Genomic DNA, 24,042 nt, shown 5'->3' with positions numbered 1-24,042 from the left:
AAATAATATAAAATACAAATACACAGTGTCAACAAATGTGAAAGACTTATAAGCTTTCTCTACAAAAATGCATTTGTGCCAAGTCTGAACTTATGAAAATACCAAAATTTCAACAACAAGATTAGGAAAGTCATTCAACAATTTGGCAACAAAAAGAAATAAACTAGAAGACTGTTACTAAACCTTACAGAAGAAAAGACAAGACTGTTAGAATGAACTGCATATCCAGTTCTATGTGGCAGATAGTATAGTCTAGGAAGACCTGAATATAAAGGATGATCAGAATTATAAATTATCTCAAACAGCATGCACAATGAACTACCTGAATGATGGAGCAAAAAACCTATTATGATAAGGGATAAGAAATTTAACAGAACTTAATTTTTGTCCAACAATTTAATAAGAAGTATATCAAATGATGAGACCATACAAGAAAACAGTACTGTATTTACAACATGGAAGATTAAATGAATTGGGACATTTCCTCAGGAGACAAGTCTCCAAAATTCTTGAAAGAATTTCTTGGTATATTGAGCTTCTGAACAACTGAAAAAGTGAACAATGTCCTTGGCTTAACAGCAATCATACTTTGAATTTTGTTAGGGTTTAACTTCATCTGCCATTACATATTTGCTTCAAGCCCTAATTTTCACTAAATCTAGTCAAGAAATTCAGCAACCACAGATCTATACTCTGAGGGGATCAATGCAAAAAGCCATAAGTTTACAAAAGCCACACTGCATACTAGAGAACATATGATGACTTTCACATAAGCAATAAGATCTTTGCCAAGAAACATTAAAAAACTTTAAATAACATAGGGTTACAGAAATTGGGCAGTAATCAGCAGGGCCAATCCTATTTAGCTATTGGAGTAACCTTATCAATTTTCAATCATATGCCAAGAAAATCCCTTCTGGTTAGCTTACACACAAAAAAAAAAAAAAAAACACAGACAAAGCTGTACTGTAGTTGCTCCTAGGCTTGAAGATGGTGGCATTTCATGTTTTTTTTTGGAGGTTGTCATATATTTTTGGTCTTACTTATTATTACTACTATTAATAAATATTTCAATCAGACCATATTCAAGGATTGGTCATGTGGGTTTTTCATCAAATATCCAAGACTGGTGAGTGCAACCGGTTCAAAGACAGGATATTAATACTTTCCTATGATGCTCTTTTTTTTTGAGTGAAGAACATTACAGTCCAACAGTCTGTTTAATCTGGGTTAGTTATTTTCACATTCATTACTCCATGAATACTGCCATGTACTAAAGATGATGGGCTTCAAGGTAGTATATTTGACCTAGTCAAAACAATTGCCACTTTGAATGCTTTATCAACAACCTTATTTCTTTTAATACCTCAGGAGCAGGTCTTACTAATCCAACTGACCTGTCAATATGAGTTTTTGTCACTATGAGTTTTTACTTTTTTACACGTTTAATACTATTTTCTTCCACATCCATCTCTTCAGTTTTTTCAAGGTTTAAAGAATCCTCATCCTACAAAGAACTAAGGACTTCATTAAATTTTGGTTACAGTTTTTTTTCTAAATTTACAGTTTGTGTATTATTTCTTGGAATTATTCATTGTCTGCATTGTTTTATTATACCCCTTGCTACTACTTCTCAGTCTTTGGTTAACTACCATTTAGTATGTAGTTTTACTTTCTTATGGACGTACCTGTTCTATCTCATAAAAGTTTCAGTTCAGTGTTGTATACACAGGATAGACATTCTTTTGATCTGTTGCAATGGTCTTGACCACAGTTGACAGAAAAAGGTGATTCCATAGCATTGTAAGTTGCTAGATCTACAGTAGGTACATCTGCTGTTATTGCTAGTACATTCTTTTGCTTCATGTTCACATTTAATACAGTTTTGGGATAGATGAGGTTTAGGTACATGTGGTCTCAGAACTTTTTTTGTCCTATAATTTTAATTTTTGGAGGAAGATTGTCCATGAATTCAATCTTTGTCACTTTTCATGATTTAGGCAGTCCCCAGGTTATGTCAGACTCTGGTTACATCACTTTCAAATATATCAATTAAAACTCGGTTCCAGGTTATAGTGGATGTTCTGAGGTTACGTTGTCATCTTATGCTGCAACGGAACAATAAAAGTACATACAGCTGCAATATAAAGTGAAAATTTGAAGGTTTTTGGATGCACACCAAGTCAGAACACAAGTAAAATACTGTACAGTACACCCAGAGGATTAAAGGTAAAGCTTTCGTCACTTTATTTCTCATTTTTATACATTTTTCTTGTAACGTTCTGGGTCATACAGCGCGGCGTCGGAACGGAACCTCCAACGTAACTGCCTGTAATTCTGTTTATCTTGCTGAGGATATCATACATTCCAGGTTTATATTTCCTCTGAAGAGAATCTAATAAAATCTTTTCACCTATTAGTTCATCTTCATTGGTGGGTAATATAACAGAACCCTGCACATTATTCATTCTGCTGTGTTTTATTTTGACATTAAATAGCTGACATACTATCAAAAAAGATAAGAACTAAAACCAACAGCAATCCCTGGGTATATTTATGAGCAAATAAATCAAAAGATATGGGATAGAGACAGGCAATATATTTCTCTAACAAGTCTCAGGGCATACTGTCGATTCCCCCTCTGTCCACTCCTGTGCTGAACTACTGTCACAGTTGCCACAAGACATTTATGGACCACTGAAGTGCTATGAACATCTTTCCTGCTAAAATCGTATGGTGCGTAATATTAATACTCATATGAGTTAGCCCGCCCATCACTCAAAACCTGTTACAGATACTCATATGATGATGCCCGTCCATTAAGGGTTAATGTTGTCTATGATTTTCATTACCAAACAGCTTGCAGGCTCGTCTTTGGTGGTGGTTTCAATCATCATTCTTTCATTTGTCTTAACGACCTTTTTTAAATGACATTTTTGTTGGATGTCTAGTTAATAAAAAATTTCCAAGTTCCAACAATGTATGTATCTTCTTAACTGTTTCTAATACCAGAAACCTTGACCAATTTTCATTCCAAAGCATGGAATCAAATGATTTAAGGCTGTGTCTTGTCTGAATTTTCCTTTTCATTTAAGGTTTCTAGATTTTTATGGCTTTAATGGGCTGTTTGGATTTGAATTTGAATTTTGGAAAGTGGTTGATGAAAGGTCCATTTCTGCACTTGAATCATAAATGTTTGCAGTTTCAATTTATGCATTAAAGATTAATCCTCATAGGGTAAGGATTAAAAAAATTAATGTAAGAGGTAAGAATGATTGGCTATTTTAGTTTTGATCAAATACTTTGGGTCAAGTTATGAGAGGGTCTAAGTAGTTACTCTCTGAAGGTTCCAAGGCAACAATAAAGTGTTAGGAGTCTGGGCAACATTAAGGATAAAACAGGTTTTGATGTAGGAAAAACCTATTTTTGGTGGTCGCTGTTGAGTCCTCAAAGGAGTTACCCCCCATGGTGTGCCAGTGCTTCCATGGTGACTAGACTAGTATCAAAGAAATATTTTTCTAGCCTGGTCTTGTAGCCGGGTATTGTGTCGTAATGAAAACACTATGACACGTGATAGAGTATAATGGACTCAAAGATAAGAGGGCATTTTCCCTTATCTTCAGCGAAGCTGAACCCAGTTTTTCCTACGTCAAAACTGCAAGAAGTGACTATTGCGCATGCGTGTCTGCCATCTTGTTTTACGACCGGGCAGGCAAAAAGACCATCTCCATTACTCTCTGCTGGTCAATGTAGGATTATCCCTTGCCCAAATCCCATGTCTTTTGTCAGAGAAGTGGGAGGGTTTTGAGGACTCAACAGCGACCACCAAAAATAGGTTTTTCCTACGTCAAAACCTGTTTTTTGATAGCGTAGTCGCTGTCTCGTCCGCAAAGGAGCTTTACCAAAGAAATTGACAGGTGACAAAAGGCTTAAGCTCTTAAAATTTAAATTCCAAACAACCCAAAGAAAAAACACTTATGGTCCAAGGTCAAGCCACAAGTTTCAAGCCCCATTCCTTATTCCAAAAAACCTTTTGGGGTTTTGGAAACAAGAAATGAGAAAACTAAACAAGAACTTGCACTTTTAGGGTGAAGTTCTGTAGTGACTTACCTAAGTATGCTGAGTGTGGTTGCAGTCTTTTCGTATCTTTCCCAGCAATAGTCAGCATACTCACCCGTTAGGAAGACCCCTGGTTTTCTGCTGTAGAGCCTATGGGGTCGGGACTAACCATTCCACCTACTGACATGCAGTGCAGACGAATTTGTTCGAGCTCATGGCAGTAATGTTTTAAGAACACTGTCTCTGATGCCCACCCTGTACTTTCAGAGACTTCTTCAAAGGAGACATTTCTGAAGAAGGCCAATGATGTACTTACTTTCCTTATGTCATGTGACCTGGGAAAGGAGTGTGGGTTTGCTTTTTTGATTAGGGACACTAAAATTATTCTTAGCCCTTGTAGAGAGAGTGGTTTATTCGTGCTAGGGTGTAGGAAAATCGGACCTTCTGGGATGTTTGCCGTGACCTCTAGGTAACCCTTAAGTGCTTGAACTGGGCATAATGTTTTGTCTGCTAAATTAAGTTTCCTTATAAGAATAGGAGATTTCCTTTTTAAAGGATCCTCATTCTTGGCCAGGAATGATGGGCCTGGGGACAATAATAAATGATTATCAACAGTTTGTGTGATATATCGTCCCTGTCGAAGAGAGCCCAGTTCACTAATACGGGCCCCTGAAGCTAATGCAATTAGGAAGATCGCCTTTTGTAGTTTGAGAGTTGCGGTTGTATTGGATCCACTGAACTGAGGAGTAGATAGAAGTCAAGTACCTTGTTCAGGGACCAAGTAATTGGGAGTCTTTTCGGGAGCAGGTCTTTGTAGAGCAAAAGACCGTAGAAGGGAAGTAACGACTTCTATGCTGGAGTCAATCCTGAATCCATAAAGCAAGGGTTCTGATAATGCTGTCTTGTATGACATGATTGTTGTAACCGCAAGGCGTTTGTCTTCAAAAAGATATATCATAAAATTTAAAAGTGTTTCTATAGAAATTTCAACTGGGCTCTCAGTATGGATATAACCTAACCATATCTTCCATACGGACTGGTATTGTCGGATAGATGACGTCCGTAACTTTTTGCACTAGGTACCTAGCAATGTTGGGTGAGTAGCTTTCACGGTAGATAATGTTTAAAAATCCACACGTGAAGGTCTCGGCTCAGAAAGGAGGATGCGTAAATAATTTTCCTCCTACTTTCTGGGATAGTACAGCGGACGACAGTGGAATTGATCTTTTCGCCCACTGTTGAAGTGATAGGAACCAATGTCTGTTTGGCCAATTTGGGGCTATTAAGTAAGCTGTTCCTTTGAAGGTTAGCAGTTTGCTCAAAACCTTTGAAATCTGGGACAATGGCGGAAAAAGATACATCATCTTCCAATTGTTCCAGTCTTGTAGGAAGGCATCTCTTGCTATTGCTTGATTGTCCAAGTTCGGAGATACATATACTGGAAGTTTGTGGTTCTCGTATGTGGCGAACAGGTCCACTTCTGGTTGTGGAAGCATGTTGGCTATTGTTTGGAAAGAGTGGTTGTCCAACATCCACTCCGTTGAGGCTGTCGTTTTCCTCGATAGAGAGTCTGCTATTACATTGAGAGACCCTGTGAGGTGAATTGCAGACAGGTGCCACTTCTTTACTTGTGCCATCCGAAGAATGGCAAGCATTACCATGTTGAGAGGAGGTGAACGTGATCCCAATCTCTTGATGCAGGACACTGCAGTCGTGTTGTCTAGGACCAACAGAATGTGTGTCTCTTCTGGAGGTTTGAGTTTTTTGAGACAAAAACGCAGCCATCAGTTCCAGGAAATTGATATGACATTTCCTCAGAGACACTGACCACCTCCCTGCCACCTGATGATCCTCCCAATGTCCTCCCCAACCTGTCAATGAGGCATCTGTGAGTATTGTCACTCTTACAGGTGGAGGAGTCAGGGTGACCTGTTTCGCCAGAGATTCCTTCCTGGTCCAAGGCCGAAGTATCTCCCCGACTTTTTGATTCTTTTGGTGAGATCTGTCTCGCAGCTTTTGTCTTGCGTGTGACAGCCAAAATATGTTCACGTTTTTCAATTGCAATCTGAGTATTGGATCTATTATGGACGCAAATTGCAGTAGACCCATCAGGCGTTCTAATTGCCGTCTTGAAACTCTGGGCTGGTCTCGGAACCTTTTGAGGTCTTTCCTTATCCTGCTCTGAGTTTTGATGGGGAGAGACAACAGGCCCTGCAGAGTATCCCAACACAGTCCCAACCACTGAAAACGTCTGCTGGGTGTGAGACGGGATTTTTCCCAATTTATTAGGAAACCTTTTGACTGGAGTCTGTTGATCACTGCTCTTAAGTTTATTAGGCATTCGTCTAGGTAAGATATTAGTTTTATTCTTTCCTTCCTGAGTTCCTGGATGACTACCGTTGCTAGTTTTGTAAAAATTCTTGGGGCAATGTTTAGTCCAAAGGGCATGACTTTGAACCTGTAAGTCTCTTTCCCTATCTGGAACCCTAGGAAGGGGCGAAAGGGAGCGGCAATAGGGACGTGCCAGTATGCATCTTTCAGATCTAAAGAAACTGTCCAACTCCTTTTTGGAATGACTGAACGTACTTGGGCAATGGTAGTCATCCGAAACTTTTGGCAAAGAATGTGCTTGTTCAATGTTGATAGGTCGAGGATCACTCTTTTTTCCGAGGAATCCTTTTTGGGAATGCTGAAGAGACGTGCCTGGTGGCGAATATACGTATGTTTCTCTATGGCACCTTTTAATAGGGCCTTCTGCACGTAATCTTCTAGAGAGGGGTTTGATGCTTGAAAGAACCCCTTTAAAGGAGGGGGAGGGTGGGACCATTTCCACCTCAGTTCGTTGAGAACAATGCTGTGTCCCCAAGGAGAAGACTTCCATTCTTTGTGGTGTCTTTGGAGTCTACCCCCAACCAAACAATTCCTATTGATATCCGCCTCTTCCTCTACCTTTTCCTTTGATGGGCATTCCAGGCATTGCTTTTCCTTTTCCTTTGTATGATGGTTTTTGGACCTTATGAAAAGGATGTCCTTGCTTATGTGGCTGTTGCTGTACTTTTGAAGGAGTTTGTCCTTTCTGGCTACTTACCTGTTTGTGAGGAAAAGATTTGGAGGTGATTGCAGGCTTATATGATTTTTGATCAAAACGAACCTTTTTTGAGCTGGGTAAAGGGAAATTCCGGGTTTTTTGTTTCCCAATTACTCCTTTTCCCAGAAGAGCATACACAGTACAATTTTGTTGTCGTGCTTGCTCGTTGACTTGTGTTACCACAGCATCCTCAAACAGGTCCCTACAGAAGGGATTAGACTGTAATAAGGCTGTTACATTAGGAAATGACTTGTTGGCGCCCTCCAATGTTTACATTCGCGCTTTTAAGCGCCAGTCTAAAAAGTCGCAGAGTGCTTCCCATAGGGTTCTCATGAGACTTTTAGCCAAAGCAGCAAAATATGTCCTGGTGTCCTCTGGAAGCCTTTTGGTGGCAGCTTCTAGCAAGGTGGAAGAGGTCAAGATACTGAGGAGAAGAGTCCTAGCACGGAATTCTGATGAAGCTGTCTCATCTGAGATTCTTCTCATAGGAGTCCCAAATTGTTGAGTAGCAACATCCAAGGGGAGCTTTTTCCTTTCGAAAGGAGCTGAAGTGTTGCCCACTCCTTGGTGGAATTTTTCAAACCGGGAGGACTGTGACAAATGGTTTTAGTTCTGCCAATGGCTCCCGTTTTCTAGTTACTACATAATTCTGGAAGTTTGTCTTCACATGATTAATTATTTTAAAAGTGAAGGGACAGAAGGCTGGAGGTACTTGGTGAGCTAATTGAGTTTTATTCATGATGGGAGTATAGATCCACCTACCGTTGATCTGGTAAAGGGCGCCATCAACAGCTTTTAATGCTGTGTTACCACATAAGAGAACCGTTTCCTTTTGAGGTTTCTCCATGTCCGGTAACGGTGGAATCAGGCGCCACTCCGTATTAGGGAATGCTGCCTTGTCTCTAAACTCCACATGAACAACTTCAATCATGGTTTTTCTCTCGTTAATGAGATACTTACCATCAGGAGAGAAAATGCACATTGAAGCGTCTCGCCAAGGATTGTTAGGATCATCAATAGGGGAGAATGTTGGAGCCCTGTTGTTTCCACTCTCCTTTTCGATTGCAGGATGAAGTACTTTTACACTTTGGAGTGTACATCACTGACTTTATTTCTTTAATTTCCTGTTCGAATCATGCAAAATGCCCATTATGTACTGCCGTTCTGTGGCAAGGGCATCTTTGATGTTGCTCATAATTTCCTTACGGAACTGGTCAAATACTGCAAACTGTGTATCCCTTTTGGGGAGCTTGCATATTCTGACTGAGCATCTGCAGCCGAAGTGTGACTGCCTGTAGCCCAGGGAGTAGAAGTCCTGGGTGAGTTACTATACCCCCTCTGAATATGTAGTCATTTCACTTGGGGTTAACTGAATCCTTTGTATCCCTTTTGGGGAAGGATCCTGATCAGCTTCTGAAATATGCATGTGGGATTGAATTCCTTCTGGAAAGTTTCTGCCCCAATAAGCTGAAGGTAGTGTCCCTGGTCCTTCTGGGTTCAGCAAGGACATTTCGGTAGCAATATCAATTTCATCTAAGTGATGATCACCTCCAAGAGGAACTTCCTTCATTTTCTCCGCAGGGTTTGCCTGGGAGGTCCTGGGGACTGATGTTATTGGGTTTTGGCCCGAATATGGATCCCCTGAGAACGGGTTAAGTATATGCTGCCGAAGATCTGCCGGAAAGATATAATCTCCCCCTTCCTCTCCCTTGCTGAACCCTAGGACCCATCAAGACAGCCTGAAACAAGCTGTTTCGTCCTTGAAACTTGTTGCCAAGAGCACACTGCAAACCTCGCACATATCTGGCGACCAGGCAAATTTGTCCTGATTTTTGCAAGGACTATGCTCGTGGCAGGTGGAATGGACCGTACCCACTGGCAAAAAGCGAACCGAGCAATTTGCTATTGAGCTGAGGGTCCTGCATAGTAGTGGCCCTGTAGTGAAAGAACCAAGTTGTTATTAGAAACTAATTTAGAATAAATAGTTTTCTGAAAGAACAGACTGTAAAAAACTTTGTGCCATTAATATATTACATCTTACAGGTTAATTTGGTTACCATGCGTAAATGTAATACGCTACAAAATATGCTAGTTGACAAACTGTTGTAGATTTTAGGTTGACTGTCAGCATATAGGGCTGCATTACTTAAGCTGTTAGTCCTTTTGCAATGGCTTATGTGAAATTTTAATTCCTGTCCTGCCATAAGGACTATTCTATAAACTAATCTGTTTAACAGCTAAACCAAGCTACTGTTTTAAAAGGCTTAGTTTAACAGTTCTAGTATAACTACTTTAATCTAAGCATAGATCTCTTAGAAGAATCTCGCTTAACCTATTCTAGGTCGTTTCTAGGTTTAATTAAGAACCTAAGGATATATATATAAGCTTACCATAAAATTAATTTTATTGGTTTTTTATTTCGTGCAGCTGATACTACATTTCTGTCTGATACTCAGCTGCGCTGTTACTAAATTAACAATCGGAACGTTCCCTTGAGGGGTTTCCAGTAAATCTGGTTAGGCTACTGTCTGTTCCAAGAATTTATATCACCTGTAAGGATATAGGCTTCACAAGATCTTACTGATGTTATTGACCCTTGAATACTGTTTATATGCACTACTGGGCTTATTCTTTCTTAGCCTAGTTAGGGTATTAGCTAATCCTGACTTTTACAGATGACAAATATATAGGCTATATAAACTTAGCAATTTGCTAATAAGTAAGCACAGTTAGGCTACTATGTTTGTCTAGCTCAGGTTGACAACTTCCTTGATTGTAGCCAATCCTAGGTTATTTGGTCTATGATATCATATAGTAGGCCAATAATGTAAACTCTTATAGTCAGGTTATCACTTACTCTAATCTAGGATACTGCATAATCTGTGCTAATTATTTCACAAGGGTATGGTTACATAAAACACAAATGCCTAAGTATGTAGCCTTGAGGCTAGGCTACTATCTCATCTTGCATAGGTTACTATTTTCATCTGGTTCTAGATTATCATCTAGTAGATTACTAACTAGTAGTGATTGTCCAATAATGGGGTGTTTTTGTAAGTTTAACTTAAACTAATATAGCTACTGCCTAGTCCTAGATTATATGGATCATACGCAAGTTCCGCGGTTATACCGAAGGGAAAATGTTTAGTTTCCTGTTTACCGAAATCTAGGATCCTTGGTGTAAACTGGGCTGCTGCCTAGTTCCGTAAAAGAATATGTTTTTAAAAGGTTCTTACTTACCTTAAATTGGGTTAATCTCTACCCCAGAATATTTCAATCACCTTTAGGATATGTAATCCTAGGATATAGGCTATGGACAACATCTACTACATTAACATTATTCTGACTGAATTTATTAGGCTACCGTCTCTGTAGGCTACCGCCTAGGCTATTGTGGACACCGTTATCTGAAAGGATTATCTAAATTAATACTAAATTGTGGAACATTTCTTTGGTTACACATTATAAACTGAACGATCAAAACATCAAATTTTTAAAACTTTCGCAACTAACAGAGATCACGAGAGGGCACCGGTCATGTGCTCTGAAGACACCAACCATGTGCTGCGAAAACAAAGTTCAGTTTTCGGGAATCTATACACAAAAGGCATTTGTTCCACAGTTAAAACTAACAATTTTTAAAACTCGAGTTTAAAAATAAGCACTTAACTTTCGTGTTTGGATGTTTCCATAATACTTGCTGCTTTACACGCTTGAAAACAGTAAGGAGCACTGACGGGTGATGCGTATCACTTGCGCTAGAAGAGGGTAATGGAGATGGTCTTTTTGCCTGCCCGGTCGTAAAACAAGATGGCAGACGCGCATGCGCAATAGTCACTTCTTGCAGTTTTGACGTAGGAAAAACTGGGTTCAGCTTCGCTGAAGATAAGGGAAAATGCCCTCTTATCTTTGAGTCCATTATACTCTATCACGTGTCATAGTGTTTTCATTACGACACAATACCCGGCTACAAGACCAGGCTAGAAAAATATTTCTTTGATACTAGTCTAGTCACCATGGGAGCACTGGCACACCATGGGGGGTAACTCCTTTGAGGACGAGACAGCGACTACGCTATCAAAAAGCATGAGTTACTCCAATATAGCTAAACCTTATTGATTGGCAGAACTTATATAATAATCCTACTCTGTGACCCACTAGTATTCATAGGCCATACTGTACTTGATGATTTGGAATATCTGGCAATACCAAGACAACAATTTTTCTATTTTGCAGTCATTAAATATACCTACTGTGTTTGCCAATGGTTATGGTCCTACAAATTTTAAAAAGTTAATAGAACTGCCACCTGTTTTAGCCCTTATTTAGCCATGATGAATTATTGCTCTCGCATTTGGCTGTCTGTAGTCTACCGTGACCTTTTACACAAAATTCTTCATTGGCAGCTTCTTTTTCCCAATACAGATGATGATAATTTTAGCATGCCACCTCAACCTTGGAGATTAAAGTAATTTTTGCAGCCTCTTGATACCATTTCTCTCTCCCAACTTCCATCATACTCCAGCCATGAATCTGATCTCTGTTGGTTACATCTTTAAATCCCCATTTTCCTTCTTGGTGCCCCCTTTCTTGTTGCCTACTGGCTTGATGTCAGAATTGTACATGGTATAACAACTTTAAACAATAGTACTGGGAAATATCCTGTTCGACTATCTTTCACAAATAATATTTCAACACAGAACTTCCCCAAAATCTTTAACATTACAGAGAGTGCCAGCATCTGTATTTTGTTAGAATGGGATTTTTAATAAATGTAAAAGCTTTGTAATCTGTAAAAAGACAAGGTGTATTTTCTATAGGAATATCTAACAAATTACTGGATCTCACATGGGAACCATCACTTTCCCAAATACAGTATTGTCTATGATGATATAATTTACAATTTACTCAACTTGCCATTGCAAAACTTGCATGGTGTTCTTTTTCTATACTATATTTCTTTACTTGAATACATTAAACACTATGCGTGTCAAGAAACTTGGTATTTTTTTAAATTGATTACTAAGATCAATGGAAAATAAGGAAATTTTGAAAGAAAAGCAAAGTTCTTAAACTTTTGACACATCATCACCATTATCAAAAAGTACACACTTTATATAAAATCCACTCTCCAAAATACATTTAAGCATTTCAAACTGGCACTGAACAAAGTCAAGAAAATACATACCCAAAGAGCAACAAAGCTAATGGATACACAGTCCTTGGTAAGTGTGTAAGGAGTAAGTCTTCTAACTGTGCTAAAGGCAAGGCATGTGACAGCCAAAGTGAGATTCCTTCTTGCAAGACATGTTTCATTCCTGTTTGTGACTCCTCAGTCTGAAGCCTCAAGTAATGATCCATTATCCTTACAGCTTCACCAACAACACTGAAGGAAAATGAATACTGTACAGTATTATATTCTGAAATGTTATCCAATTTCAGTTATGAAGGTCACACTGAGCTACATAATTGAGTGTGATTCTATCTTAACCATATTTCTCATCTTTGAAGTTCCAGTACGAAAGTGGATGTTACTTGAATAAGAAAAAGTTATGTAGTGAAATAGCACAAGAACAGAATCAAAGGAGTTGAGGACAACAACTTACTTCTGACAGATTTACTTTTGCATCACAAGAAAGGTTTCTTATGAAGTATGTAATGCTTTACTTGAAATTTAGTTACAAGTCAATGGGTCATATGAAGTCTAGAATATAAATGACTTAAAGTATTTGAATTTAAAGAAAAAATTTATAAACTACTAATGCATTTTTATCTATTTGAATTTCATGAGAAACATTTAAAAGCACTACTGCACCATTATTACTGTATTCTCAAGAATAATAATGATAATAATGTTAGATTTCATGTAAACGTTATAAATTACTGTATCAATGTTATTCTAAAGAAATTTAGGAAAGTCACACGTCCTTTTTAGACTCAGAGGACTTGCCCCCACAGATTTGTAGACTCAGAGGACTTGCCCCCACAGATTTGTTCATAAACAATATAGTGAAATCTGGAATAAGACAGAAATAAAGGTATGGGACATCTAAGTTACAAATTACCCAACCGAACAAATGGAAAGTAAATGGCAAAAAGCAATTTAGAAATGTGGAGAGAATTTTGTTACGAGAAAGGACAATTAATAAAATTCCAAATGAGCCTCCCTTATAAAAGATGACATACAAAAAGGCTAAGTTAAATTAGTAAATATGACACCATATCTGCAATATGCTTTAATTTTTGATTGAGATATGTTATGATAAAAATGATACTTACATAATAATATTAAATTTGATATCTACTTGTCAAGTAATTACATAGTTATAGTTTCTAACTCACGTGGCAACCTTTAATTTAAAAAATCAAGGTAACACTTCGACTGTTTAGTGTAAATGACAAGCCCCGCCCACTAACGGGAGTACTGGAAATGACTTAGCAGATAACCTCATTCTGTCTGCGCCCTTATGTCCAAGAGAGGGGAGGAGGGCAGGCTCCAATTCTGTAATTACTTGGTAAGTATATATAAAACTTAACCTGTAAGGGACGGGCTAATTATATATAATGCACACCCCAGACCGGGCAAACTTTAAGGTTGGCCAATTTAAGAAAAAAAAAGACATCAATGGAAAGAGGAAGATATGCAAATCCAAATGGTGTAAGAAAAAACTTCTAAAAAATTTTCCTTACCTTCCATGGGAAGTTGAAAGTGACTACTGTATTTAAAACACTATGAGGAGCCTCTTTTACAAAACACTCGTAAATTTTACCAAGTTATACATGTTTTTTCTAATAATTTATTTTTATTTTATTTTGTAAAATTATAATTACATCTTACACAATATCATAACACATGAACTAAAATCAGTAACATATTCTGAGCATATTTGTTGTAAAATATTGACGCAAATTTACTGAGATCGGGAAGTGAAGTAACTTTTTTTGGATTTATACATATTTTTTCTAATATTTCTTTGCAAAATTACAACTATAACTGACATATCATAAAAGGTAAGAACTAAAACCAACAGTAATCCCTGGGTCTATTTATGAGCAAATAAATAAAAAGACGTCATGGAAGAGAGAGAGGAACAAGACATTGCCCCTCCAAGTCAAGAACAATACTGAAGTTCCCAAGATGCCCACGATCAAGCTGAGCTGAATTCTTTAGTTGCCACAATTAACTTATGGGCCATTGAAGTACTGGAAACTCTTTCCCCCTCGATATAGACAAATCGTATGGCGTGTAATATTAATCCTCCTCAAAGGGGATCCATCCATCACCCAAAACCTGTTTCAGATCCTCTACTGAGGGGATCTGTCCAAGAAGAGGAACGTAGGGGTTCAAAAGAGGGACTTGTCAGCTACTTCAACACTACGTCCAGGTTCCAGGAGACCAGATGTTCCTTCCTTTCCCTGGATGTATCAAAGGACTTGATGAGGTTGGTAAGATCTGGGTTTGATGAAAGATCCAGGCCCCTGTGCTTCAACACTGAGCTAAACATAGCTTGATACTCCTTAATGGTGGAGGACGAGAGATTCCTAGGTCTCCTCGGATAAAGAAGGAAATCCACAATTTGGGTCACAGATGTTTCAGAAGAGACATTGATTCTGAGACACCAGCTTCAGAAAATTGGCCACTCAGCCTGGTAGACGCGGCTAGAGGACTGACACCTGCATCTTGCAGTAGCCTCTGCAGCACGTCTTGAAAAACCCTTTCACTCCAACAAGCTTCCAGACAGGGCAAGAGCGGACAATCCTTGGTGGTATCTCTTGAAATAAGATTGTCTGAGTAGACACGGGTTTTGGGAAAGGAGTCTTGGAAAGTCCACCCACAACCGTAGCAGGTCCAGGAATCATTCTTTCATGGGCCAGAACGGGGCTATGAGGGTCATCGTAACGTTGCGATGAGCCTGAAACTTGTTCAGCACTTCCCCTGACCATGCTGAAGGGTGGAAAGGCGTAGAGTTCCAAGTTGGACCAATCTTGCAGCACAACATCTGTTGCCCATGCTAGAGGGTCCGGGGCCGGACAACAAAAGAGAGGAAGGCGATGGTTCCTTGAGGTGGCAAACAGATCCAATGTCGGCCTGCCCCATAATTTCCAGAGATCCTGACAGACCTGGGGATCCAAGGTCCATTCAGTGGGAAGGACCTGCTTCCGACAGCTCAGTTCATCCACCAGAACATTTAGTTTGCCCTGGGTAAATCGAGCGACTACAATCACTCAATTTTGATATGCCTACAGTAGAAGGTGTCTTGCTGTCTGGCAGAGAGAAAATGAGTGAGTGCTGCCTTGCTCTCATATGTATGTTAGGGCTGTGGTATTGTCTGAATGGACTACCACAGTCTTGTCGTGAACTAGGGTCGAGAAGCACAGAAGCCCTAAGTGAATTGCTTTCAGCTCTCTGACGTAGACGTGAAGGTTCTGTTCTTCTGGGGACCATGTCCCAGAAACTTCCCAGTTCCCCAAGAGGGCTCCCACCCTAGATCCAAGGCGTCTGAATAGAAATCTAGGTCTGGGCTCTGAGGATTAAGAGGCTTTCCTTCTGAAAGTCTTTGTTCAGACAGCCACCACTGCAGGTCCAACTTGATCTCTGGTTTATAGGAAACACAAAGGTATCCGGCAGTGTTCCCTGTTCCAGTTGGCCTTGAGATAGAATTGCAGAGCTCTCCTATGAAGTCTGCCTAACTTGGCGAACATCTCGCTGGCAAAAGGGCTGGAAACTTGTGGACCGTCTTGAAGGCAGCTGGCGATTCTCTTGGCAGACAGAAAAGCCTGTAAAGTCCGAGTGGTGAGACTCAGCCCCAAAAGGAGACTCTCTTGCAACAGGGCCAGTTCTTGAGTGAGGAGAAGAATCTTGTTAAAGTCCTCATGCACTTTTCCCTTGAAGGGGATCAAAGAGGCCAGCCATCTGGATATAGATTGACAATTATGCCTATTAAATAAAGCCACTTTGCTAGAGGAGTAAGGACTCCAGTGGACACTAGAGGAGCTGTAGAAAGGCCACAGCAAAGAGCCCGAAAATGGAAGATTTTTGTCTTGAAAGACGAACCCTAGATACTTCCTGGAGTCCTGATGGATGGGAATATTAAAGTATGCATCCTGCATATCCAAGGTTATCACCAACTGCCCTGGTGAATGGATGAAAGGACTGACTGGTTTGCCTACATCTTGAACTTCATCTTCCGGACGAAGAGATTGAGGGCGCTTACATCAAGGACTGATCTCCAACCCCCGATGATTTGGGGACCACAAACAGATGGTTGTAGAAGTCCTCTAAGTTGATATCCTCAACTTCTTCTATGGCTCTCTTTAGAAGAAGAGAGGAGACCTCCTACAAAAGAGCCAAATGTTTCTCTGAGCCTCTTGAGTAGGCTGTCAATATGATGGGAGAAGTGACTAAAGGGGGCTCTCCGTGAACAGGATGGAGTAGCTCTCCCTCAGAACCTTGACAATCCACTGTTCTGCCTCTCTGATACTCTACTTCTAAAACCCGAGAAGTCTGGCTCCCACTTGTGCACGGATGACTTCTTCCTCATTTCTTGGGTAAGGACTTGGTTGAGCTCCTCTTGATAGTTCTGGCCAAGAAGCAGACATTGGAGCAGATCCTAGACTGTGACTTGGGCTTACTCCCATGAAAGAGATGTTGCTGGAGAGGAGAGACCATCTTATAAACAAACGGAGACAAATCCTTGGGGCATCTGGAAGAATGAGCCAGCAGATTCTGATTCGACTTATTTTGGAGGTCCGACTTCTAGGTCTGAGTGACTCCTTTAGTGGTAAAGGAGCACCATAATTCTCTTTTCTTCAAAACCACCCAAGAGAAAAGTCGTAAGTTCAAGAGAGCCATCCCTGATGGCCTTGTCTGCACAAGATAGGACTCCTAGACAGTCCGAGACAACTTCTACTAAATTATTGCAATGTTCATTCTTCTTGGCTAGTGCTCCCACTGTCCAGGCCAAAAAACTGAAAATTTCAAACACCTTGAAGAGGTCCTTGACAAGGTAGTCAAGTTCTGCTGATGAAAACATAATTTTCGCTGACACAAAAACGCCAAGCATCAGGAAGAGTCGATAAGGCCAGAGAAGTCCCCTCAGGAGGAGGCAACTAATCCCAAAGAAGGAGCTTCCTCAGTGGAGTAGGAAAGATACCTCCTATGGACTAAGTGAAAAGGAGGAAAGGCAAAGGAAGCTTTACCTTGCTCCCTCTTAGCAGAAAGCCAATTTTCAATCTCCTTGGGTGCCTTCCCAGAAGATGAGGAAAGCACCACTGTGGGGGGCCTAGATCTGTCATCTGGATGGCTCCTCATCAGGAAGGTTGAGGCAGGCAAGACCAGGGCAGCTGGTGCAATAAAGGTTGGAAAGCTCGCCACCAAATATTGAAGGAGAGCTGCACAGGCTAGGAGACCCATGGTCAGAAGCAAGGGCTTGGCGCTCTAAGCAAGAGATTGGTACTGAAGAGTTGATGCCGGGCGCTTGGGAGCTGGCGCTGGGCTCTCGGAAGCTGGTGCCAGGTGCTTGGGAGGTGGCGCCGAGCATTCAGGAGGAGCAAGGCACTTGGGGGCCAAGCAAGGGCACTCAACAACTGGGTGGTCAGGAGAGGTCGCGGGCTATCCCATGCACAGAGTGGATGTCGGACCGAGGCAGAGACAGAGGGATCCACAGCAAAAATGCAGAAAGGCTGTGGGCTGAGATTTGCCTCCTTATACCGCTTGACAGGCAGCAGAGAGTGGCATGCAACATCATGTGCATGCTTCTTCAGAGGGCAAGATGCATCAAGATAGCGCTTGCGGTGCCTCATGTCATTGCCGGAATCCTCAGAACTGGATGATAACTGGTGCACATCCATCAAGATGCCTTTCCAGTGGCTGTCTGCTGATACCTGGGAACATGCAACAGGCTCAACTGAGGGGGCAGCTACCTGTGGGCAAACCCCACCAGCCTCCCTTGGACTTACAGTATGTCTTCTCCCAAGTTCAGGGGAGCAGAACAGTGACCTCTGTCTAGGAGAACCGGCAGGACGAGTAGCCACCTCCTCCGCTTCACTGTATTCACTACAGGTAGTCCCCGGTTTACGACAGGGGTTCCATTTTTACAGCGCGTCTTAAACCGAAAATCATTGTAAACCGAAAAATTGTCAAAAATCGTAAAAAATCCTAAGAAAACCTTACTTTTAATGCTTTGGGTGTATTGAAAACGATATAAACTGAACTTTTATTGGGTTTTTCAATTGAAAACCTCCAAATTTTTATTATTCTGCTGTTTTGGACCATATTTCTTCCGTCGCATTGGCGTACGACACGTCGTAACCACGGAACATGGGTCGTAAACCGGGAAATAATTTCTCATGAATATATTTGAAAAGCGTCGTAACCTTGGAACGTCGTAAGCTGGACCAGTCATAAACCAGGGACTGCCTGTACTAGGTTAACTTTCTTGTCAAGCCTAGACTCAAGACTGGCAATGGCAAGGGTCGGAAGCAGGGGTGCCAGGCGCGAGAGCAGGTGGATTAAAAATAAGAGAGCTAGTAGCATGAGAAAAGCATGAAGGGGGGAAGAAGGAATAGCAGAGCTATCTTCCAACCTAGGCTGAGGTATAGATTCTAGGCTAGGTGAAGCACGTTTCTTAGCTCTAGAAGCCACAATCTTCTTCCTGTCCCTTTCTAACTTGTCTAGGTGAGATTTAAGTACCTTTCACTCATGTTCATCTGGTGCCAGGCACTCAGGCCAATCATTACATTCAGCACAAGATCTCTCCTTACTACCTTACTGCCCCCTACATTTACTGCAAATTGTGTCATATGGAGATTTGATCAATCTGGTTTTGCAACCATCTCTACTAGATAAACTTGAATCAGACATAATAATAACAAAAACTAGAAAAAACTGATCCTAAAAGCTATCATAACTTGAAGGCTACTCAAAATACTCAATAATACTTCACCGAAATCCAGTTATTCAACCAAAAACCAATGAACATGAGCTGCTGCAAACATCCGATGTTTACTCAAGAGCCAGCAGAAAAAGTACTCCTGTTAGTGGGCAGGGCTTGTCACCTACACTAAACAATCGAAGTGCTACCGCGATTTTTTAAATAAAAGGCTGCCGTGCGAGTTAGAAACTATAGCTATGTAATTACTTATTAAGTTACTTACATGAAACATATTTTTATAAAAACACAATCATAATTATGGTGGCCTTTTTCTGTATAGCATACACCCATGTACATCAACTCAAAAGATCTAAAAGAAGAAACCCCACTGTGCATATGCCAACCAACCCCATTGTGCCGCAAGGAGAGACTGCTCACTCTTCTCTACCAACCTCCAACTGAAGAATGAGGGGAAGGGCGAAGGGAACTAAAGATTATGATTAATGAGTTTGTATAAAAATGTGTTTTTATTGTAAAAACTTTATCATGAATCCATTAATCATATATAACCTGAACTGCAATTTAGGAGGAAGAACAAAAGAGATGAACCCTTGAAGAGACAGGCAGATATAGCTGCAGAATGTCCAATCCCCCTAAGGCAGACCATGTTGTCATAACCATCCTTGAAATTATGGGTGCTTCATAGGTAATTTTCTTATGAAAGAAATAATCCAGTATGGTACACTCACCAAACACACACAGAATACATCAACTGCATGGTTTACGTATGACTGAGAATTCCATGGTAAACTTAAAAGAGCCAGAAAGGAGGAGTGAACTCAAACCTCAAGAGCCTTAACCTTGAGCAATGAAATGTCATCTCAAGAAACATCTACATAAGTCTGAGAAATGACAAGCTGCAGCCAATAAAAACAGAATTCTTAGAAATGAGACAATTTTTGAACACTCACAGGCAAAACGAAATGAAAAGGAGAGGGTCAAGAGAATTTTATGCTATTTGTAGAGATATGGCTCAAAAGATTCTCAAGGCACACTGAAGAATGTCCTTGGAAGAAGAAGAAGGCAAGGTAGGGACATAAAAGGAATCAAAGAAGGCTGATTCAGAAACAATTTGTCTTGTACAAAGATTCATGACTTGATTTAAAAAAGGACTCAAGTCAGGTGCCTATAAACCCTTTAAAAAACAACATACACACACTATAAACCCTCTAATCAACTCCATAACATCACTAATACAATTAGTCACTGGACAGTTCAACATTTTAACTGTCTCTTTAATAAATTTATATATTTTAATTGACGTTATTGCAAACAAAAACCAAAAATATTTTAAATGTACCTAATGGGTGTTGTCAGTGTACCTTATCATGAATGACCGATACCACCCTTTTCCTGTAACAAAAGGCTACTTGTGCCTCAGAGCAGGAGTAGAAATGTGGGAAAATTTTTCTTATTGTTATGTAGCAATTTTTCAGTGTATTAAGTCGAAATGCTGTAATTGGAGGTATATCTGTACTTAGCCAGGAACTAGGATAAATATGAGTTCTACCGAGAACCAGTAGCTAAAGTGAGACACTATGCCAGAAAGCCCTGGAGCTCACTGAGAAACTTAACACTTTCATGTCCAATTGACGTAATATTACGCAATATCACCCTACCCCTGCCTTTCCTGACTGATCGTAATTTTCACGTAAAATTTACCTTCAAATTTTTTGCCATGCGTGTGGTAGGGGTAAATTTTTTTATTTTCGGACAGTTGGTGGTTTCCATAGGCTAAAGCATACCTTGGACCATGTAACTCAGGCATCAATATGCCAGCCAAGCAGTTCCTATACTGCGCATGCGCAAATCCCTGGCATAGTAAATTTCTCACAATGAAATCAGCTGATCCTACCCACGCTTCTCCCTCGTATCTTACATTTTTTTTTATTAAATGTAGGATTACTTTATTGGAAACACTCTGTTTCATACCCTCTTTTTCTATAAATTTTTTAGTTCCTGTATAGTGCATGCGCAAATCCCTGGCGTAGCAAAATTCTCACAATGACATCAGCTGATCCCACCCACGCAGGCCTGGCAGGCCACACTTCTGTCAGAGACCATGCGTGCGAGGTTGAGTAAACACATGTGGTTGTTTACATACAGTGACGTCAATAGAGAACAGTTTCCAACATGCTTTCGCGAAGTTTTTACAGTAAAACTAGCGGAAAACACGTTAGTGCATCACATAAGAGACGTCTGGATTTTAGGCAGGGCTCTGAATCTCATTTTTCATTATTGTATATATCGATATTTAGAGAATTTTGTTGGCTTTCTCATAAAAAATAATTAATTCGCCTAACTGTTATGGCTTTTGAGCTACAAACGATAACGTTGACAACGGTAACATTTTTTTTCGTTTTGATCAGCTTATAACGTCAAAATGAAACTGTTGCCGTTACCAAAGCCATTTTTCTTGACTCTCACTTTATTCCTCAACCTTTCCTCTACATTTTTGTATATTTACAAAGTAATTTCTATGAAAAATATCCAAGCTAGGGCTCTTCAAAAAAATATTTCTAGCGATAATTCTCACCGTATGCCGGGCAGAGCGCTCTGTTTCTTACCCTATTTTCTATCAATTTTTCACCAACTGGACTTATTCGTTTTTCATTCTTCTATATGTCGATATTTACAGAATTTTGTTGGCTTTCTCATAAAAAATAATTCATTCGCCTAACTGTTATAGTTTTTGAGCTACGAACAATAATGTTGACACGGTAACTTTTTTTTCGTTGATCAACTTATAATGTCAAAATGATACTGTTGCCATTACCAAAGCCATTTTTCTTAACTCTCCCTTTATTCTTCAACTTTTCCTCTACATTTTCGTATATTTACAAAGTAATTTCTATGAAAAATAACCAAGATAGGGCTCTTCAAAAAAGATTTTTTTGTAGCGATAATTCTCACCATAAGCTGGGCAGAGCGCTCTGTTTCTTACCCTCTTTTCTATCAATTTTTTCACCAACTGGACTTATTCATTTTCATTGTTTTATATTATCAATATTTAGAGAATTGTGTTTGCTTTTTCATAAAAAATAATTCATTCGCCTAACTGCTATAGCTTTTGAGCTACGAACAATAATGTTGACAACGGTAAAATTTTTTTCGTTTCGATCAACTTATAACGTCAAAGTGAAACTGTTGCCGTTACCAAAGCCAATTTTCTTGACTTTCCCCTTATTCTTCAACTTTTCCTCTACATTTTCGTATATTTACAAAGTAATTTCTATGAAAAATAACCGAGATAGGGCTCTTCAAAAAATATTTTTTCTAGCGATAATTCTCACCATAGGCCGGGCAGAGCGCTCTGTTTCTCACCCTCTTTTCTATCAATTTTTTCACCAACTGAACTTATTCGTTTTCCATTGTTTTATATGTCAATGTTTAGGGAATTTTGTTTGCTTTCTCATAAAAAATAATTCATTCGCCTGACTTTCATAGTTTTTGGGTTACGAACGAAAATATAAAAATAAGTAAAGAATTTTTTTTTTCATTAAATAACTCACATTTTTTCGTATTTAGAGGGCTGGGACTCTTATTCTGACTATTCCACCATAAAATATAAACATTTAGAAAAAAAAGGACAGCAAAATGAACATTGTTAGCATAAAATTTCTATTTTTGCTGAATTTTCGAAATAATTTTTTTAGCACTATCGAGCGCTCCCAGACACCTTGGGTCTCAGGTGCGCTTAGTGATATAGTAATTATACAGATAGGAAAGGGTTAATATGAAGTACATATAGTGTACTTGACACTTAACTGTCACTGGCAACAAATTACCGGCTGGAACAGAACTGGTGGCACAAAATAACCACTACTGCCAGTTCAAAAGTTCTCTGCAGAATTACCCAAGGAGCTTCTCCAGTGAGCTGCGCAAGGTTTAAAGCAGACAATGACTTCCTTGGTAATGGATTCTATGGCAAATGAGGGAAAATCAAGACTGTGAAAAGCAGTCTTCAATCTGATTAAATTTTCTGTATCACTCATCTGCAAGAGGAAGATGATGTCTGGAGCTCGTGGATCAGTAGTGCTCTCCAATGGAGTATATTTTTTGGATGGAACTGAGGGACTTGAGGGATTTACCCAGGGGAGGCTTGATGGCCTTGGGGCTTGACAACTTACTGCCATCTACTAGAGCTATGTGCAAAGGTCTAGCTGAACAGTGTCACAGATTTTACAGATCCAGTTGAGGATATACCCAAAATCCTCCAAGTTTTTCTCATCTGAGACATCCATCTGCAAAACAAACTCTAGCCAAGTTAAATCTGACTTTCTTGGTGATTTAGGGAGAACCAGGTGAATGAAAGCAAGAAGAGTTCAGAGGGGTCAGGAGAAACAGAATGAGCAGGGACTGTCCTTGCATACAGGTGAGCTGGCTACTTGTGGAAAGTCAGAGATTAGTTACTGGAAGAGGCAAGAGAGGAGGATACAATTGGGCACCTATTTCTACTTTTTTAATGTTACCTTCTGAAATTTGAGGGGGGGTTCTTATACACCATCAAATACCATCAAATACAGTAAATAATTCTGTAAACACTGGACATTAAGCTAAAAGCGAAAAAAGCACAAAAATAATAGACATTATATAAAATAGAATAAAAAACAAAAATAAATGCAACACTGAAAATTGTTAACTATGAATGACAAAAAAAAAAAACAGCAACGTGTCTACATCCAGTGATGAGACACATGAGTAAGTTTTTCCTCACAGCAAGATAGGGTTGGCAGGAGATAGTACACCTGGATGTATTCCAAACAGAATAAGGCTATGTATGGTTTATGGGCTTATAATAATAAATGATAATTACTGAGTTGGGTATTTGGTAAACTATTACTATTGTCCCATTAGATTTTGCCCTCACCCACAGTGGAAGAAGTTGCAGTGGATGCCCATGGATTCACTATTGATTAAATCATCTTTAAGTGATCAGCATTATTTACTGTAATAATAAGG

General features: G+C 39.7%; 1 protein-coding gene across 2 annotated transcripts in view; it reads right to left on the bottom strand.

Moving 5' to 3' along the window:
- ca (claret) overlaps positions 1-24,042 on the bottom strand; it is a 307,235-nt gene that overhangs the window by 54,132 nt on the left and 229,061 nt on the right. For both annotated transcript variants that reach the window (XM_067121505.1, XM_067121496.1), the window contains exon 23: positions 12,336-12,533. In XM_067121505.1, the coding sequence (XP_066977606.1) occupies positions 12,336-12,533 (198 nt within the window). The remainder of the gene's footprint in view (positions 1-12,335; positions 12,534-24,042) is intronic.

Source organism: Macrobrachium rosenbergii, chromosome 2 (genome assembly GCF_040412425.1).
Source record: "Macrobrachium rosenbergii isolate ZJJX-2024 chromosome 2, ASM4041242v1, whole genome shotgun sequence".
Taxonomy (NCBI): domain Eukaryota; kingdom Metazoa; phylum Arthropoda; class Malacostraca; order Decapoda; family Palaemonidae; genus Macrobrachium; species Macrobrachium rosenbergii.
This window is presented reverse-complemented; position numbering and strand designations above follow the sequence as displayed.